The 21,904-nt window shown below is 39.9% G+C and overlaps 1 protein-coding gene across 1 annotated transcript in view; it reads left to right on the top strand.

Moving 5' to 3' along the window:
- The window catches only part of LOC126284160 (zinc finger protein with KRAB and SCAN domains 7-like), a 79,982-nt gene extending 62,201 nt beyond the window's left edge, over positions 1–17,781 (top strand). Inside the window, exon 4 of the mRNA XM_049982883.1 lies at positions 13,599–17,781. Within this exon, the coding sequence (XP_049838840.1) occupies positions 13,599–13,931 (333 nt within the window). The 3' untranslated portion in view covers positions 13,932–17,781. The remainder of the gene's footprint in view (positions 1–13,598) is intronic.
- The last annotated feature ends 4,123 nt before the right edge of the window (positions 17,782–21,904 follow it).

Raw genomic sequence — 21,904 nt, 5'->3', positions numbered from 1 at the left:
TAAGAGAGGAAATAGTGAAGATTCAAAGAAGCAGCTGGGAGTTACTCCGACGACTTTCAAGCTGCTTTGAAAGGGCATGTTGGGGGAAATACCAAGAGATTTGCACCAGAGATACTGAAGGTAACTCAAGTACCACCATTTCCAATGGATGCTGTCTCATCTGCAGGAAGAAACAGGATCTATCACCACCAGTCCACTTGACTGTGAATGGCATGTCATTGGTATGTCTAGAGATCCTGTACAGAGGAGGCAGGGACCAAGGAGAACTCGGTGACATCTAAGGACTGAGGATGACATGGAGGCTGATTGGTACCATCGGGTCTTCAGGGCCTGTTCAAATGTTGAAGACACCCATCCTCCTAACCAATGAGTCCGATGTGCTCTTCTCCACTGAAACTGAATCTGAGCCTATGAGACACAATTCATATGTTGAGATATCTGCTGTGTCACGTATGAAGGGAGTTGCTGAAATATTAGCATAGAATTCAAAGATGGTGCCCACTGTTGAAATGATTAAAATCTTAGTGTTCACAACAAACTCCAGGTGTTTGCATCAGCCCTAAAAATCAGTGGAGTTCATATCATACTAGCTAGTTAAAACTTGAAAAAAAATGAGATGTTCATGTAGAATTACTGGCCAGGCGATTCATTCTGGGGTTGTTTGGATGCCTAGTGCACATCTTTTTGATGCAACATAAGCAACTTGCACATTGAAGCTAAAACTTGAAATTGACTGGCTGTCAATCTAAGTGACCTCAGTAAGATAGGCTAATGGGGAATGCAGATTCTGAAGCCATCAAGGAAGAAGTTGACACTCTGTTTTTGCAACCACAGTCTCACAGGTCTCTCAACTTCTTCATCAGAAGCATAATGATGTTCTCGCAGATCGTCTTTCATTATCAAGAACAGCTGGAAGTCAGATGGTACTAAATCTGGACTGTATGGAGGATGCCGTGTGGTGGTGAGATTCAGTCTCTGAAGTTATGCTGTGGTGCCACGTGAAGTGTGTGGTTTGGCAATGTCATGTTGCAGGAAAACATTTCCCTTTTCCTTTTGGACCCTTGTTAGCCATAGTTCCAGAGTTCGCAGTGTTGTGATGTAACACTCTGAATTTATTGTTGTTCCACGATCAAGGAAATCAACATGTATAACACCATATGTGTCCCAGAACACTGTGGCCATGATTTTTCCAGCTGAGGGCTGCATCTTGAATTTCTTTTTTTGAGGCGAGTCTTTTTGTCGATATTCCATAGACTAACATTTCATCACCGGATTGTAATGGAGTACCTACGTTTCAGTTCCTGTCACAATTGAATGGAGAAAGGTGTCACCTTCATTCTTGTAACACAAGAGGAGTTCTTGGCAAATTTCAAGTCTGCAAGCTTTCATTTCAGGAGTCAGCATCTGGGGTACCCATCGTACGCAGATCTTCTAATAGCCAAGCAAAGCAATAATCTGACCCACACGTTCTTGTGATATGTTGATTGTTCTTGCAATTTCTCTCTAAGTGATACGACAATCGTCCTGAATCAATCTATCAACATTTTGCGTGTGAAACTTGTTGGTTGCTGTCACAGGACGTCCAACTCTTTGTTTGTGACCTGGGTCAGATGTTCCTGCCTCAACATCTTTAAACTTACTCACCCAATGAAGTACAGTACTCACATCAACACAATCACCATAAAATGCTTTCATTCTCTGATGAATCTCCTTTGGGGCGACACCTTCTGCTGTCAAGAGTTCAGTGACTGCACGTTGCTCAAATTGCATTGACTGAATGTCTGTGCAGGGTTCCATATGTTACACTGTAACAACACAACTATTCAAAGCTAAGGCTTCTGACCAACTGAAGCTGTAGAGAAGAGGCTACGGAATAAGCCAGTACATGCCTCGTACCAATGCTGCCATCTGTTGAAGAGATACGAAGATGGAGGCATTATTTTCAGTCAGTCCTCGTATACTTGTTGCAGTACACAGGAAACTCAATTTCATCAAAATAGAAATTGAAGTTTCATCCAAAATAATTTGGGCAAGACTCAGTATTAAGGGTGCGCATAAATTTGTAATTGCAATATCCACCAGGGTTTTGCCTATCTCTTGTTGTGCCCTGAAATGAGGAATGTCATACTCACTGTCCTTCCCACCCCTCTCACAGTGGTATTCCATTGCCTGCTGAACCCACACAATATCCTCGTCCATCCCTGTTCCACCTCTGCTCCAGACCCCTTGCCTCGTGGGTCATATTCCTGTAACAGACTTAGATGCAAGATCTGTCCCACACACCCTCCCACCACCACCTGCTCCAGTCCAGTCACAAGCATCACCCATCTCATCATAGGCAGGGCTGCCTATGAAACCAGTCATGTGATCTACAAGCTTAGCTGAAACCACTGTGCTGCTATGTGGACATGAAAACCAACCATTTGTCTGTCACCATGAATGCCCAACCAACAAACTGTGGCCAAGTAATAGCTGGACCACACAGTTGCTGAGTGCATTGCCCAGCAAAATGTTCTTCACTTCAGTGACTTTTTCACTGAAAGTGCCATCTGGATCCTTCCTACCAACAGCAGCTTTTCTAAATTGTGAAGGTAGGATCTCTCCCTGAAATATTCCTATGCTCCCTTAAACCACCTGGCCTCAACCTTATGTTAGTCACTGCCCTTGACCCACCTATCACCTCCCCTGTTCCCACTCCAGCATTACAAAGCCTTCTGTTCCACAAATACACTCACAGTCTTTTTATGTCTTTCCTTTTCCACTCCTCTCCCACAGCGTGTGTGTGTGTTATCTGCTTCAGATGAAGGCCTTCTGGCCTAAAGCTTACTTGTTTAGCAGTCTTTTTGTTGTGTCTGTCTGTGGTACAACATCTCCACTATATGGTGAGTAGGATTGTATCCTTTTCATAATATTGTCATTAAACTTACAATTAAACTTTCCTGTTGACTACCAGACTCACACCTGGATATAAAGAAAAACTTTAGAGAAAACCTCAGTTCTCTTGTATGTATTTTCCCCTGTCATACTGTCATTATAGGAGGAGACATTAATCATCCAACAATCACTTGGTAAAATTACAGCTATTAAGTGGTTGGTGTGACAGGACATCTTGTGAAACATTATGAAATGTATTCCCTGGAAACTACTGAGAACCGGTAGTTCGGAAACCCACTCATGATGGAGATATATTAGACCTAATGGCAGCAACTAGATCTAAACTCTTTGAGAATGCCTACATTGAAACTGGCATCAGTGGTTGTAAAGCAGTTGTAATAAGTATGATTAAATAAAGTACAGAGGGCTGCTATGACAAGTAGAAAGATTTAAATGTTGAGTAAACTAGATAAAGAGACAGTCATGATACATCTCAGAGAGGATGTCAAAATATTTACCTCAATGCAGGAGCATGTTGAAGAACTGTGGCTCCAGTTTAAAAAAATATTTGACCATACACTGGATAGATCTTTACTTAACAGAACAGTTCATGATCAGAGATACTCTCCATGGTATGTAGCCACTGTAAAGAAACTTGGAAAGAAATAATGACTTCTGCATAATAGATGTAAAGCAAAGTGTAGAGCCATAGATAGAGAGATGCTGAATGAAAAATATCTGGCTGTCGAGATGGCAATGTGTAAAGCTTCCAATGACTGCTGTAGCAGAACTAGTGGAAAATCTCTCACAAAACCCAAAGAAATTCTGCTCACATGTAAAACCTATCAGTAGCATGAAAGTTAGTGTCCAGGCACTCACGGAAGTGAAATTGAGAGTGAAAAGCAAAAGCAGATATACTGAACTCCTATTTCAAATGTTCCTGTACTGACAAAGATACAGAAGTACAATATACTTTTTGCACCATTACAAAGATGAGTGATACAAATTACAGTGTCAATGGCATTGCAAAACAGCTAAATTTAAACGAGGCTCTAGGACCTGAGAATTTGCAGCTGAACAAAAAGCTGCACCCAGTGACTAGAAAAAAACTCAAGTCTCACTATTCTGTATTTATAAGGGTGACTGAAGAGATCCACTAACTCATCACCCTAACTCATTGGCATAGAATTCTACAACATATTCTAAGCTCAAACATTATGTTGTATCTCAAATAGAATGAACTCCTCCAAGCCAACCAGTATGGATTCCGAAAACACTGATCGGGTGTACCCCAACTTGCACTTTCCTCACATGACATCCTGAATGCTATATATCAAAGAAATAGAGTAGAGACAGTATTTCTTGATTTCTGAAAAGCATTTGACTATGTACCAAACCTTTTCCTCCTGTTGAATTCCATTCCCCATGACCATTAAATTTTCATCTCCCTTAACTATCTGAATAATTTTTTTATCTCATATACATTTCTTCAATCTCTTAATCAAATGCAAAGCTAGTTGGCATATAAATTTGTGCTATTGCGGTGGGTGTGGGCTTTGTGTCTATCTTGGCTTCACTAATCTGTTCACTGTTCAAAATAGCTTATCTGTGGTCTTATTTTCTTATTCATTATTGAACCTACTACTGCATTATCCCTATTTGATTTTGTTTGTCTAACCCTGTATTCAGCTGACCATAAGTCTTGTTCCTCCTGCCACTGAACTATATCTAACTTTAACCTATCCATTTTCCTTATTAAATTTTCTAACCCACATGCCCAGGTAAGGGATCTGACATTCCACGTCCCGAACCATAGAACCCGAGTTTTGTTTCTCTGGATAACGACATTCATAGTGCCCGCCCAAAGATCTGAATGGGGGTCAATTTTACCTCTGGAATATTTTATCCAAGGGGGTGCCATCATTATGTAAGCATACAGTAGATCTCCATGACTTTGGGAAAAATTACAACTGTAGTTTCCCTTGCTTTCAGCCATTCATAGTACCAGCACAGCGAGGCTGTTTTGGTTGATGTTACAGGGCCAGATCAGTCAATCAACCAGACTGTTGCCTCTGCAACTACTCAAAAGGCTGCTGCCCCTCTTCAGGAACCACAAGTTTGTCTGGCCTCTCAACAGATATGCCTCCATTGTGGTTGCATCTACGGTATGGCTATTTGTGTCGCTGAGGCATGAAAGCCTCCCCACCAACGGCAAGGTCTCATGAAGAAATTGCATGCTGTCCTGCTTCTTGTGCCTTTGTATTAATCCTTGTTTTAGTTGCTCAAAACTTTCTGTCTTATCTAGTGCTTCATGCATCACACAAAAGATGTTGCTTCTCCTGAAAGTTGCAGTCTCATTACCTGCAACAACCACTCACCCAATAAACCCCTTCTCTCAGTAAATGACAATATATATTCCTGGATGCCCTAGCGTAAAAAGGAATAACAAGGTTTGCAGCAGCTGAATTTAATTCTAAACTCGTGTGATCTTAATAATCCCAACTCCTCATTCCTCATGGTAAACTCATTATTTGCAAACTTATTTTGTGCTCTAAATTGTGCTACTTCATTAACTGGCAATTGTACAGCTTCCACACCAGATTCCCCCATTGCACTACCTCTACTCAGATTTTATAAACCCAATAATAACAACAAAAGAATCTGTAATCGACAACACTACAGTACTTATATCTTATGTCTATTCATGAGCCACTTGGACTCCCTGCATTGTCTCACCATATGGCCATAACTATCACACATAGTACAGACTGCTGCCACAGACTCAGCACAAGGGGCAGAATGCCCAAGAATATTTTTTTGCATAGTGTACATACCACACATTCTAACCACTGACCCCTACAATTACCCCTGAATTGAGAAACATCCACAAGTTCTTCAGGCCACACAAAAATAACATTGAAGTTACAATGACCCTCAGTTCTCGGTCCCACACGTCATAAAACGCAAACAACAGTTTTGTTCACCCCACAATGAAGGCACTGTAGACTGCAGCATGGACATCCTGCTGCGGGGGTTGGAACACCTTCTGATGTCTGTTGGCCACTATGTCAGTTCTCCTGACACCACTCTGTCGGGGGATGCACCACTCTGTAGTACCTGGCTGTTCAAGGCTGAGGCTGACTGGTGGACCAGTAGATCCACTGACAGACTGGTGGTTGAGAAAACAATTTATTACTTTTAATTACAACATTTCTCTGTTGTATGTAAGAGGCAGACATACGCCACTCCATCATGGCAGGTTGGCAATGGACAGCGGCAGTTGGTCTCCGAACCAGCAGGGCGGTACTTGCGTCAGCTGCCGGTGATGGAGACATCAGTCCTTGGCAGCAAGCAGGTGGCCCGTCAGTAGGTGAAGGCTCTGACATCAGTGGCACACTCCTTCTTCTTGCTATGTTGGCTCTCTGGTGTCAGACGCCCGTGCCCAGGCGACCCAAGTGTGGCTCACATCCTCCATGGTGACAAGGAGTCTTTCCCTCTGTAGTAGTGTGTACAATGTTTTGTAGTAGAGTGTACAATGTTTTGAAACATACTTGCAAATGAAAACATGATATTGTCACATAGAAGAAGGTGTAACTAGATGAATGATGAACACTTAACTTCACTTAACAAAGGTTTATTCATCAGAATGATATTTTCACTCTGCAGCGGAGTGTGCGCTGATATGAAACTTCCTGGCAGATTAAAACTGTGTGCCCGACCGAGACTCGAACTCGGGACCTTTGCCTTTCGCGGGCAAGTGCTCTACCAACTGAGCTACCGAAGCACGACTCACGTCCGGTACTCACAGCTTTACTTCTGCCAGTATCCGTCTCCTACCTTCCAAACTTTACAGAAGCTCTTCTGCGAACCTTGCAGAACTAGCACTCCTGAAAGAAAGGATATTGCGGAGACATGGCTTAGCCACAGCCTGGGGGATGTTTCCAGAATGATATTTTCACTCTGCAGCGGAGTGTGCGCTGATATGAAACTTCCTGGCAGATTAAAACTGTGTGCCCGACCGAGACTCGAACTCGGGACCTTTGCCTTTCGCGGGCAAGTGCTCTACCAACTGAGCTACCGAAGCATGACTCACGTCCGGTACTCACAGCTTTACTTCTGCCAGTATCCGTCTCCTACCTTCCAAACTTTACAGAAGCTCTTCTGCGAACCTTGCAGAACTAGCACTCCTGAAAGAAAGGATATTGCGGAGACATGGCTTAGCCACAGCCTGGGGGATGTTTCCAGAATGATATTTTCACTCTGCAGCGGAGTGTGCGCTGATATGAAACTTCCTGGCAGATTAAAACTGTGTGCCCGACCGAGACTCGAACTCGGGACCTTTGCCTTTCGCGGGCAAGTGCTCTACCAACTGAGCTACCGAAGCATGACTCACGTCCGGTACTCACAGCTTTACTTCTGCCAGTATCCGTCTCCTACCTTCCAAACTTTACAGAAGCTCTTCTGCGAACCTTGCAGAACTAGCACTCCTGAAAGAAAGGATATTGCGGAGACATGGCTTAGCCACAGCCTGGGGGATGTTTTATGTCTCCGCAATATCCTTTCTTTCAGGAGTGCTAGTTCTGCAAGTTTCGCAGAAGAGCTTCTGTAAAGTTTGGAAGGTAGGAGACGGATACTGGCAGAAGTAAAGCTGTGAGTACCGGACGTGAGTCGTGCTTCGGTAGCTCAGTTGGTAGAGCACTTGCCCGCGAAAGGCAAAGGTCCCGAGTTCGAGTCTCGGTCGGGCACACAGTTTTAATCTGCCAGGAAGTTTGTTTATTCATCACTTGCACATACAAGAGTGCAGAGCAAACTGCCTCCAGCCAGGGCACATACAGTATGTATACAGCTACAGAACATTCCAGTACACTGATTCTTGAGATTTGTGGATACTTGTAGAATGTACTCGAACTGAATATAGAAATTAAAATTGTTCAGTGCAGGTGAGTTTTGAACTCATGACCCTCCATGCAACAGTTGAGTATCATAACCACTACACCACTGTGTTACTCAGCTTTTTCTGCGACATTGCTCTCTCCTTAAGAGAACAGCATCTCGGTGTTACATCCTCCGAATCATCGGTCTGGCATACTTCAACTCACGATGACTGATGCTTGCGCTGGCGGTGATCTTCTTAGAACTTCTTTTGCCGCTATGCCCTTCGTCGCCTTCGAATTTACCCTGGGTTGCAGGATCCTTACAGAGATCCATTCAAAGGACGTGGATCGTCTCTTTCATCATGTTGTTTCAGGGTCGAAATCTTCAGCTTCATAAGTAGCATCAAACAACTGTCTTACAACCTTATAAGGTCCAAAGTAGCGCCTGAGGAGCTTTTCACAGAGACGAACCTTCCAGGCAGGAGTGAAGATCCAGACAAGTTCACCAGGCTGGTAGACAACAGGGCGGTGGCTCGCATCATACCGTCAGTGATCATTTACTTGAGATAACTGCCAAGCTTCCTCAGTTCTGGTTAACACCTGGCCAATGTAGTCATCGTCCACATCATCAGGATGTAACTAAACACAGTGTCCATCGTTATAGTCGCCTCACGCCCATGCACCAGGAAAAATGGCATAAATCCTGTGGTGTCTTGTTTGGCGGTGTTGTAGGCAAACGTCACGAAAGGTGACCCAGTTGCTCTGCTCAAAGTTGACGAACATTGATAGCATGTCAGCCAAAGTGTTATTAAGGCACTCAGTCAGCCCGTTAGTTTACGGATGGTAGGCACCCGTCATGTGATAGGTAATGTTGCACCGAGGGGTTTATATCTGTCACAAGATTTGATTGGAAAACTTTCCCTCGATCCATAATTAACAACCTCGGGTCACCATGTTTTAATACAATGTCTTCCACGATGAATTTGGCTACCTCGAATGCTTTGGCTGTTTTCATGGCTTTTGTAATGGCATATCGTTTCAGATAATCAGTGCAAACAATAATCCATCTATTGCCACTAGCAGACGTTGAAAATCGTCCGAGGAAGTCAATCCCAACATGCTGGAAAGGCATTTCGGTTTGTGGAATTGGTATGAGTTGGCCAGGTGGTTTTTGAGGAACTACCTTTCTCCTCTGGCACTCTCGACAGTGCGACACATAGTGACGGCCACTCCTAAATAAACCTGGCCAGAAAAATCTCTCGCAGATCCTATTGTATGTCTTAATAAGTCCTAAATGTCCGGCCTTGGGTGTGTCATGGAATTTCTGTAGAACATTTAAGCGCATGTGTTTAGGAATCACTGGTAGCCACCTCTTTCCAAATGGATCAAAGTTTTTCTTGCAAAGTAATCCATTAACTACCTTAAATTGTCCTTTCATATCCTCTGACCGATTTAAGGCACGCATAATTTGAGATATCTTGGCATCCTTCTTCTGCTCAGCAGAGAGATCCTAGAGAGCAGTGAGACAGTCACTATCTTCATCAAAGTCTTGATGGTCTTGCACAGGGTTTCTTGAGAGACAGTCGGCACCTTAGTGTTTTCTTCCACTTTTGTATACTATGGTAATGTCATACTCTTGAAGACATAGTGCCCACCTGGCAAGTCGTCCTGTTGTATCCTTAAGAACTGTCAACCAACAAAGTGAATGATGGTCTGTAACAACTATGAATGGTCATCCATAGAGATTCTGTCGAAATTTGCACATGGCCGAGATCACAGCAAGACATTCTGTTTCCATAGTTGAGTAGTTTCTCTCAGCTTTTGTAATTGTCCAAAAGTGTAGCTTTAACCTTCTCGTTTCCATCTGAAATTTGCATCAGAACAGCACTGATCCCATGCCCACTGGCATCTGTGTGTAGTTCTGTAGGTGCTCTCTCATCATAAAGACCAAGTCAGGGTCAGTCATCAGAGCTTTTCACAGCACATCAAAAGAATCTTGTTGAGCACCACCCCAGATAAATTTAGCATTGGCCTTTAACAACTTCTGGAGTGGCCTGGCTTTGATACAAAAGTATTTGATAAAACGACGGTAATAAGAACATAATCCGAGGAAGATTCTCTCATTTCTAATACTTTTAGGAATAGGAAATTCCGTTGTAGGTCTCACCTTTTCTGGGTATGGACGCACACCGTTTTTTGACGCAAGGTGTTCAAGTATTTTGATTTCTTTTGCTCCAAAGAGACACTTTCTTGGATTAAGTTTCAGTCCGCCTTGTTGAAGACACCTAAGAATGGCCCTCAGTCTTTTTATATGTTCATCAAACATCTCTGAGAACACTATAATGTCATCTAAATAACAAAGACACATTCTCCACTTCAGGTGACGTAGAAAATTATCCATCATCCATTCAAAAGTTGCTGGTACATTACACAAACCCAACGGCATTACCTTAAAGTCATGCAGGCTCTCAGGGGTGATGAATGCAGTTTTCTCACGATCAGACTCATCTACTTCGATTTGCCAGTATCCTGAGTACATGTCCATGGTTGAGAAAAACTTAGCCCCTTCAGACAATCTAGTGCATTGTCAATTTGTGGAAGGGGGTAAATGTCCTTTTTAATTATCTTATTAAGCTTCCTGTAATCAACACAAAAGTGCCAACTGCCATCCTTCTTCCTGATGAGGACCACTGGTGACAACCATGGGCTCTGCGAAGGCTGAGTAATGTCATTCTTCATAATTTTCTCTACCTTGTCGCGTATTACTCGACGTTCCATTGCTGACACATGGTATGCTCTCTGGCTTATTGGTTGATGGTCTCCAGTGCTAATCCTGTGCTTCACCGTCAATTTGTCTAATTTGCTCTTTACCTGTAGATTGAAGCATTCAGAAAACTCTTGAAGAATGGCAAGTAGCTTCTCCTCTTGTTCCTTAGTGAGGTCTGGTGATAGTTGAGCTAGAAGATCTTGTCTTGTAGTGGTAGCGCTAATTTCACCCACAGATTCAGTATCGGAGGTTTCTATGATGCTCAGCTGTTCTTCAATTAACGGCTCAGCGTTAGCTAGACACATGCATCCTGGAGGGATCTGCGGTTCTCGGTGACAGTTAACTATCCACAGTTCACTGAATCCGTTATCAAACAAGACGACAGAGGCCAGGATGACCAAATTATTCTTCAGTGGTATGCTTCTCTTACATTCCACTACAAGATCCATGGATTGATGCTGGGATGACCCGTGACAGTTATCTTTCTAGTGCTGACAGCAGGAATGGTCAGTTCATCCAGCACACATAGTATCCACACACTCGGATGCGCGTCGTCCTGTTCACAGTATCTCGTCTCATCTAGCATAATCTTCAAGTGACCACAATCTATAATTGCCTGAGAAGCTTTCAAAAAGTCCCATCCGAGAATGATGTCATGACTACACTCTTGTAAGATGATGAATTCTAAGGGCTGTGTATGGCCACATATACGCACATGAATGGTACATCTTCCTGTAGGTTTTACATATTTCCCATTAGCCACCTTCAGCAGAGATTTTTTGTTGTCGACAAATACGGTTTTCTGCAATTGGCTACGGTACTTCTCTGAAATGACTGAATATTATGGTCCAGAGTTCACAAGAGCTTGGGCTGGTCAGCCATCCATGAGGATATCGACATAGTTTCCTATCATTTTTGTAATGATTGATGATGGAGGATTTTTCTCTTCGGCGGCCTCGCCTCCAAGGAAGGTCACACCCTTTAGTTTTCTAGGTTGCGGCAAATAGGTGATCAGCTGGAGCTTCTAAACAGCAATGGAGACCTTGATCGGTGTGTTGGGGAGTGTCCTCTCCAGTGGCTAACTTGCGGCGATGGTGACCTACGTCGTTCTGCACCCACATCTTCTTGTTCATCTTTATCGTCCTGGAGTTGGTGGGCATCATCAAATATCCACTGCCTTTCTCAACAATAGCGCATCACATGTCCCAGTCGTCCACTGTGGAAACATACTGGTTGGTTATCCTGGGTCCTTCATATATCAGTCATCCTTAATGCCCATACAGGTTCCTCGTGTGGCATTGTAGGAACGTAACTCCGCCTGGGTTTTGACTTTTTCACCTTTCTAAAGGAAAATTAAGGCCAAGAGATTGGGTTCAATGTCTGTTCCACTTCCTCCCGTATTACCTCTTGGAGCGTCTCGGTTTTTTGCATGCAATGCAATCCAAATGCCTTCTGAACTTCCTCTCTCACTATCTGACGAAGAACACTTGTGAAATTAGTTTCTTCCTCCATCACAGACATCAATATGACCTTTGGAAGCCGTTCAAACTTCTTGCGTGTAATTCTTTTTTGATGCATTATCTCGACATACTGGCACCATTTTATGAAGTCGTCTGCTGTTGAAACCTCCTTCAGGAGTAGGGCTTAATACATATCCTCAGCAACACACTTCATGAGATGTGCAACCTTATCTTCCTCCTTCATTCTAGGATCCACTATTTTACACAGCTCCAAGACATCTTGAATGTAAGATGCTGTAGTTTTTCCTGGACACTGTGCCCTGCACTTTATCTTCAGCCTTGTACTTGTGTTGTGTGTCGCCGTAATACTTGTGCAATTTCACCTGGAATACTTTCCAGCTTGTGAACTTCTCCTCGTTGTTCACATACTATTGCTTGGCGGTGCTCTCCAAGTAGAAAAATACATTAGCCAAACACACGGTGTCATCCTATTTGTTAAATTTGGCTATACACTTGTATACCTTCAGGCACTTGTTTGGATCTTGGCCATCGTCACCAGAGAACTCAGAAGGATGTCTCATGTGGTGGCACACCGTTGCTGTCATCATAATGGCCTCTTCCTCTTCTGTCTCCTATAGATTGCTATCTGTTGAATGTGGCTCAAACTCGGCCTTCTCGCCACGTAAATGTCAGCTCTGTCTTGGTCTGATGGGAGCCACGGTGTCATTGATAATGTGCGCTATCACAAATTCCAATACCCGGTGCCTCCACCAGAATAATGTCATGTAGAAGGAGGTGTAACTAGATGGATGACAAATACTAACTTCACTTAAACAAAGGTTTATTCAGCACTTGAACATACAAGAGTGCAGAGCGAACTGCCTCCGACCAGAACACATACAGTATAGATACAGCTATAGAACATTCCAGCACAATGATTCTTGACATTTTTGGATACTTCTAGAATGGACTCGAACCAAATATAGAAATTAAAATTGTACAGTCCAGGTGAGCTTTGAACTCATGACCCTCCATGCAACAGTTTAGTATCAGAACCACTACACCACTTTGTTACTCAGCTTCATCTACGACAATATGATAAACCATTAGTAACCCTTTTCACAGGGCAGTTATCCGTTAATGAAACATCAATGATAATGGTAGTTTATACAAATATGGCTTCTGGTTTATCACAAGGAAATTATGCATGAAAGGACTGGACCAGAAAAAAGTGGAAATTTAGAAATTAGAGGGCCAGAATAGGGCTTACATTTAAAGAGAACTACATCAGATACAAGTGAAATATGTGTTGACCTACATTTTTAATTAACAAGGACGATCTTAAGGCTCTGTAGATAAAAGAAATTAGCAGAATTATCTATTTACTTTAAACAGTTTTTGCTAAACTTTAAAAGAAATTGTATATAATTAAGGGTGTCTTTATACATAAAATTATTTAAACTTTTGTATGCAAGAAGCTATATTGTTTCTTTTGAGTTTGATTAAATAATGATGTAAAATTATTTTAACCTGTTTGAGCAGTATTTTAATTTTTGATGAAATAAGAACTGTGAAAGAATATTTGTCATGGCAGTCATGCTAATGTGTATCTTTCTAATACAGGGTCACCGTGCTGAGCGACGCTTTGTTTGCAATGTGTGTGGAGCATGCCTAAAACGCAAAGAACACTTGGACCAGCATAAAAGAGGTCACAGTGATGAGCGACCATTTGTATGTAGCATTTGTCTTAAAGGCTTCAAGAGAAATGAGCATCTCACACGACATATTGTCATTCATTCTGGGGACAAAGAGCATGCGTGTTCTGAATGTGGAAAGCGTTTCAGTCGTAAGGATCACCTACATAAACATGCACAAACACATATTGCTCGTCGTATGCGAAATCATTCGACCAGTGGAAGTGGTGTTGTAGAAGCAGTGGGTTCTGTTCCACATTAATGTGCTTGTTTTTTTGCACATTTATTTGTCACCATCTAATCATTTAACTGACATCATCTCTGTTGGTGAGGCTCTCATTGTTTCCTCAACCCAACAGTAATTTATAGCATATAAAAGACACACACTGATGTTTTACATTTTCTGCTTTACAGAGAAGGGGATGTTTATTGTCATTCCTTATTAGGTAGTCATTTAGTGGATTGTAATTTTAAACCGAATTAGCCTTTTATTTTTTATTTTTTAAATTTGAATATATGAGCACAGAAGATGCAGTATCATTGTGATTTCTTGATCTGTGGTCAAGTATGGCACTTTCCATATGACAAAAACAGATTGTATGCACCACAGTATTTTTATTTGTAATTTGCAGAAAATGTGTTTTAAATCATATTTCATATGCTACAACATTTCTGTAAAACATAATTGAGAAACCTGTAAATAACAGTTTCAGAGCTAATTGCAATTAGCTTTAATGCTTTTAGTCATCAGTAGTAAAAATTGTAATCTACTACACAGAAGTATGTATTCCTATGCCCTGAAGACTTGATTTTGGACCTAATATTAGCTGTTTGGGATATATGGTGAACTGGTTGAATGTTAAGAGCTTTAGAAGTTGTTAGTGAGAAAAGTATGTCTTAAGACACTTTCCTTTACAGGAGATAGAATCAAACATGACAGGTGATGTAGTAGGCACTAAATAATAATTGGAGTAGATATGATAACTTGACCAGAAAGTAGCTGTTGTTAGTTAACCACCAAGAAGGACTAAGCTGGAATCACTTATAAGTGTATAAAGAAGTATGATAGAACGAGAGATTATAAAGGAGGCAGATTTTAGTGGGAGGTATATGCAGGAAATTAAATGAATTAAAATAGCATGCCACAGTAGGAAAAATTTGGTTAGGGATACCTGTTAGAATTTGTGACGGTGGACGGAGGTGCATGGCAAATGAGCTATGACCTGGGTAGAATGGTTGTCAAAAGAATACAAATAAAATATGGGGGACAGGGTATAGGAATATTGGAGAGAAAGTTACTATTCAGAGTTGGACGGTGTAACTTTTCAAAGAGAAGCTATCTAATTTATACAAGATGCAGGTAACTAATAAGACAGTGTGCATACTTTTTCTTGGTTGATTTTAGGTGATAGAAGCCCTGCTTGGTGATACAGAGGATCAGACTGCTGTGAGGAAAGAAATAGTTTAAGAGGAAACAAACATCCCCGACCCACACTCCTGGTATTGTTGAATGTAATGGCATGTTTATTAATTGTAATCAGTGCTTGGTTTGTTTAAAAAAAAAAAAAAAAAAAAAAAAAAAAAAAAAAAAAAAAAAACTGTTACTGCGACCTTCTGGGGGAGGGGAGTTTTTGTTTAATTTAAACATTTTAAAATGTTATTTTAATGCCACTTTTTCATCAGAGTTATTGGTATGGCATACCAACACCTACAATCACAAATCAAGTAGTGATTATACTTCTTGCCACTAATTACTTATCAACTTATTAAAACACAGTATTCAAAAGTGTTTACTACAGTGGACCATACACAGTTTTATTTGATCTTTAAAGTTGGCACTGGCATAAAAATAAATACTAAATTTTTCCCATTTGTACCAGTTCAGAATTAGAGAGCACAAGCATCAAGGAAAACTGCACACAAAGTTAGCACATTGCTGAAGTTATGTTATAGACCCGATCTTATGGCTGTATATTGTCACAACCAACCAATATGGGCCATTTTTGTTTACCTTTATATATCGTAAGTTTCATATTGGTAGTTTTTAACGTGAGTGTTTCTCTATTTATTTGATACTTACAGGGCAAAATTCCTCAATGATGGGTTTGGAAATCCCCAGGGAGCAAAAGTACAAAAAATACGGTAGTGCACACCTAATGTCAGGTTGGATTTAAGTGTATTGTAGTACATTGAAGAATCTAATAATTAATGCTGATTATTTGTTTTAAATTTTATTATTAACTGTTCTGTCATTACTTGCCCTTAGTTTATCTTTTATACCTCTAGCCTTTCTTAAAATTTGTATTAGATTTCATTGTTAGACCACGTTTTGAATCAAAAAGCAGCAGATGTGTTTGAATGGTAGAATTGACATATTCTGGGGTGTAAGAATAAATTGAGGTATGAGGGAGCCGTAGTGCCACTACAGCGATGGAAATAACTGACATAATTAAAAGGCAGCAGGGAGATTAGTTGTTTCATTACTGTATTAGTTCTAACATATTTTTTTGTGTAACTTAATGAAATGTTTAAGAAAACATAAATCTTGTACAATTATTCCCAAGTTAGAAAGGAGAAAACCATAGCCATGTGCTGCATATCAACTAATAATATAATGGCACAAAGGTGACTCAAAATAAAATGTTAGCTGATTTGCTCTCTTGAGAATCAAAATGAGAAAATTATTTTTATAGGCAGAAATTATATTCAAACAGTATGTCCTGCAACTTACAAATGGTACTGTGTGTAATATGCAGCCATTTTATATTTGAAAGAATATATATAGTATTTATGCTAATATGAAATTTGAGTCTATGTATGTGCAGAATGACACACTAGTTGTATTCATTGTAGGCTGAACCACTGTTTTAGATATTTTAGTATTTGTGAAATGTTTATGATTAAAATATTTGCAGTATGCTGCTGCACGTACAAAAAGCCTCTAAAGCTTTTGCATAATCTAAAATGACATTTTTAGTAGTATCATGTAATATAAGTCTGTGTTCATCTGGCGGTAATATAGGATAATCATGATGAGAATTATGTCCAGCGGAGCAGGTGGGTGTGCAGAGAAACAATTGATGTAATATAAAGAGGCAGATGACAATGTGTAGGACAATTTAGGGAAAATCATCACTAATCAGGAAGATTATATTAGTCATGGTCCTAAGCATAAACGGTAGTACAAACATTTCATTCCTATCATTACTGTCATTGTAGTTGTAAGATGTGCATCCCATGTGAACAAAAGTTATTATAAGTTGAAGATTATCGAAAGTGTACATCCTGTGATGGTATGTTGACGTCCTAATTGTATTTTGGATTGAACAATTTTTTTCACTGTGCAGATATTAGTACAATAAGCTTCTGTCTTCATTTTGATTTATATCCATGAAGGTAGAACGTGAGTTCTAGCAAATTATACTGTTTAGGAATATGCTTATTAGATGTGACATTACAGGAGTGATGAAATGGTGATTCACTAAGCTGCATAACACATGTCCCTACCCTTCCGTGTTGTACTTTTGTCTCATTAGCATTTTTTGTCATATCAGCAGTTAAGTCCTTACAAGCATTGCACTCGTTCAGTTTTGGCATGTACTGAAATACAAATTTCTTTATCTTCATTCAGAAAATTATAGCTTCTCCCTACTCTTCCCCTTAGTTAGGACTTAAATGAAACATGTACCTAAAGTTCCTTGTTGTGCAGGAAAGGCATCTACTCAAAAGAATAAACGAAATGTAGGTGCAATTATAACTGAATTGCCAATGCTCAGTACTCCCGACAATGGCCACAAGAAAGTAAAACTCGGTTAAAGTAAATGAGTATAAAACTGGGCTGAATGGAATTAAATTTTGAAAATATTATAAATTTAATTAATGAATCAGTGACAATGGTTGCCAGCTCACTATGTTGCTAAAATTAGTTTTTTAAAAAAATACTGTTTGTTAATACTTAGAAGCTTACATAAGAAGACTGGTTTTGTTGCAAGGCGAAAATAGCACAAAATTGATAAGTATTGCTCTAGTGTGATTTCAAATCAATATGTCACAGTGAACAATTACCTTTCAGATAATTTGCAACTCATGTAAATAAATTGCCTCCCCCCCCCCCCCACTGCCTTACGGCAGGTCTTATCATGGGGGAAGCCACGACAGAAAGGGCCACCGAATGAGCGTCTAGGAAAGTGATTCCAGTGGTGGTTTCCCATTGCCTTCTACTGATGACGATGAAATGATAATGAGGACAACACAAAACCCAGCCCTGAGCGGAGAAAATATCCGACACAACCAGGAGTCAAAACTGGCCCCCTTGGCGTGACAGACTAGCGCGTTGACCACTCAGCTATTGTTGCAGACATAAATTAATTAGTAATAATCAAAGAACAGCATAATCCCATCAGTAGAAAATGGTTACGTAAATGCAAAAATTTTGTGACGTCACTCACTGTATAGCTTAATGTCTAATTTTACTCAAATATTATTTATGTTTATTCATTACTGAATGCTGTTATTTAACTTGAAAATTATTGTTATGGTATAATGTCATTTAATAATCACTTACCTGTGAGTTACCGTTACATAATTTGCAAAGTCAGAATTTCAGTTTTAAAAGAATGGCTAAGTTTGTGATATGATTTAACTGACCTTTTGGTTTCATGCAACTCTTACTTTTATTACTATTACTATTCATTAACAATTATTGCTAATCTTTTGTGCAATTACTACTATTATTTGCTCAAGACTTCCACAAGCATTCCTGTCTAATTGCAGTTGCATAAGACAGAAAACTTATTTATCCATGAAAAATACACAAAAAATGTCTTTTACTGAATCTTGCTCTGTTAAGTACTGTCTTTAAAATTACTGTTTACTAGACCTGAGCACTTCAGTTTATTGTAGTTTTTGCAAATAATTGAAATTTTAATTGCTATTATTTCTTTCATAAAACACTGCATTAATCACCAGGACTCTCAGATCATCAACAATGGATAGGATGGATCCTGCTTATGTATTTTGTCTTAGTTAAAATTGAAGGTCAACACTTAGTATATTTCAGTATTATTCAAACACAAAATGAACTTTGATGCTGGCTAGCCATATACAAGTCCGACCAAGAATTATCTGGATCTCATTTCAGGTTAAGATGTTGTCAGTGCAATGTAAGCCTTCGTTTGTTGACAATGTGTGACACAGGCTCTTCATCTTGTAACTCATTAACAAATGAAATTGGGCCCACAATACTCTTCATGTTGATTTGCATCCTCTTGCAGCAATTATACTGCGCCTATTTAATGCCATATACTTCACCTGTCCACACCAAATTAGTCACCGAACCATCACACACTTCGGCACCACTGTGTTACAACCATTTCTCAACAGAAGAGCCTCCGTTGACCCAACTGTCTCTCTCAAGACTCTGCTTTCTCCTCTGCACTGTACTCAACTGCTGGCACACTTGCCCTTCCAGATAATGCAGTTGCCAGTTCACTGCACTCTCTGACAATATTGTATCGCCCTAACTAAGCCAACTTCAATACTTCAATGAGGAAATATTTCATTTCACCATACAAACATTAGCATACTTATTTACAAACTTGGATTCATAGGAAAGTACATCGAAAAGTAAAACTGCAAGGAAAAATTTTTGCAGCCCATAAGAGTTGTGCTACAAAATCGTTTAGCAATTTCCTTCAAGTGATTTTTAGAGATTTGGATATGAAAGACCTGGGGGGAATAATGATGAATGTCACACTTTAATATTAGTGAGATATTTGAATTTTTAAGTTTGAAATGCTTTGTTACCCATGATCGACATAATAAGAAGGCAATATTAGCAGTAAGCAAACCTCAGGGTTCTAACAACGTCGTGAAAAAGTTTCAGGAATGTCTGACCCATAGCAATGGAGAAAATGCGACAATGTGATGTCAGTGACCAACCAAAGCAGGAAGAATGATGAATCTACTCCAATTCGTATACACGTAACTTTCATTTTACACCAGTTAACACCACTGAACTCATACGTCTTTAAAACACAGGTACCTCGATTTAACACCACAATTTAAGTCTCTCATTCACCCATAGTGCTGAAACTTCTTGTGAAGGACTTGATTCTTCTTTTGTTAGAAGTGCGGACAGTTCCTGAAAACCAGTACAAAGAAAGTTTGTAGAGTTTACCATTGCATTAGTAGTAGTAGTAGTAGTAGTAGTAGTAGTTACTAAAAGTCTATAAAATATTCATTAGACACACCTGCAAATCTTTCCATTTTAGGAGCAGAATGGGCAAGTCCATCAAGTGGACTGTTCCCGGTAGTGAGAACTTTTGTTCTGAGAGACTTGACGAACTCTTCTTATGCACCTTTATGATTACCACTGTATCCCACAGACTGTTTCAGACCTCAGTGACACAATGCATGGCTGATTAGCCTCTACCTTTACTTCCTTAAGTGGTCTCGAAGGTACTGGTGATCTCCTTTTGTACAATCTGTTCAATGAAAAGAATGATGTCCACGGTAGAAACAGTGACTGATCGCATTCCACAACTTGAAATGGATGTGGTTTTAAGCAGCTGTGACGTATGATGTCACACCTGTCTTATAGTATCTCCGTGTGAGCAGTTTTTGATGTGAACCCCATACTTTTGTCACTCTCTAGGTAGGAGTGCCCTCTTTCTGGAAATATCATCATAACTTTTTCAAGGCACTGGCAAACTGTCAAAATGTAATGAATGTATCTGAAAACAGGAAAGTTCTTACTTTGTCCAGCACATGAATCACAGAATATATACAGTTGTTTTATATCAGGTGAAAGAATGTGAAATGTAAAATGATGAAGTATCGATACAACTTCATCTGCACCTCTTTGCTGCTGTCTCATCATAACAATAAAATGTTGACTTCCCAATGCTAAAATGTGGATGTTGAACAAATGTACCATCAGCTGATGTTTGTTGTATACCATGTTACTAGCTATATTTGGGACTGGCGCATTCCTTTGAAAATCCATTGCAATAGCATCTTCTTCTTTGCTTTTAGCACATTGTCGCCTGTGGAGACATTTCTTATCATTAAACATGTGGGCTGCCCTTAAATGAAGTTCCTTGTCTGCTTTCAGCCTTTTCAGTTTCTTAGTCAGTTATTCTTTAAACACGGGATTATTCATATTTTTTCTAAACAAGCCAGTCGTCTTTGTATTTGAACCCCTTATGCATTCATGGTATTACACTGACTGATTGGGGATACCCAAATGAAATATTTTATTGCACATTAAAAATTCACAAATATGTGTCATAAGACACCTGATTGTTGGCGTATGTATCCATGAACATATGATTGGAGCTTCTTTCTATTGAGATCTTCTGGAAGGTAAGTTTCAAAGAATAGTACAACTGCAGCCTTGAAGTGACTGAATGTGCTCATCAGTTGTATTTCTTATGTCATTGCTCAAAGCAAGAAGCCGATTTTTGTGCTTGCCCTTCCGTATGATAAAACTCTGAAACATTCTTTTAACTTTTCGTGGATAGTCTACAAAATTCTAGGCAATATCCCATGAAGTGCCAGGAAAGCTTTATAACAAACAGGAATTTCCGTCATAGTATTATCTTTCTTCATTCTTCCTTTGTGTGTGTATGTATGATCATGAAGCAGAGCTTTGCTAGGACTTTTTCAAGGATGCCTTCTCTGTATGTTTCATGTCAACAAAACCACTTAAATATATCCTCTGTGTATCACATTCAGGTGAGGCATTGGACTCTATAGTCCTCACCTGTTTCATGTGTTTGTACCATAATTCTTTTTTTTTATGACCGATAATCTACTGTGCTTTTGTTTCTTCTTAGCATTCTGAGTCAGTTGTGGACTTGTATCTTAATCCATTTTTACAGCAATCTTCACACATTGTGACTACAGACGTTAGTAACACAGCTTCACTAACAATTATCAAATCAACAGACCTTTCATTGAATTCAATAATGAAACAAAGGAATCACCAACCAGTCACACAATCCATAGCTAAAAGATTATATTCTAAGAAAAGAAAGCAAAATGGAGCATCGTCATTTTCTCATCAAAACCAAGGACTTATTGGTTTTCCATCTTCCCAGGTATTTTTATTTGTGACTAGTTAACAAAACCAGCTTTGCCCTAATATTTATTTATTCCAGTCTTCTATTAGTCCATCTCCTCCCTCCTCTTTATGTTCCATTCCCCCCTCTCTCTAGCCAACTCCTACTCAAC

Source organism: Schistocerca gregaria, chromosome 8 (assembly GCF_023897955.1).
Source record: "Schistocerca gregaria isolate iqSchGreg1 chromosome 8, iqSchGreg1.2, whole genome shotgun sequence".
NCBI classification, from domain to species: domain Eukaryota; kingdom Metazoa; phylum Arthropoda; class Insecta; order Orthoptera; family Acrididae; genus Schistocerca; species Schistocerca gregaria.
Note: the sequence above shows the minus strand (reverse complement) of the source record. Positions and strands in the feature narration are given on the sequence as shown.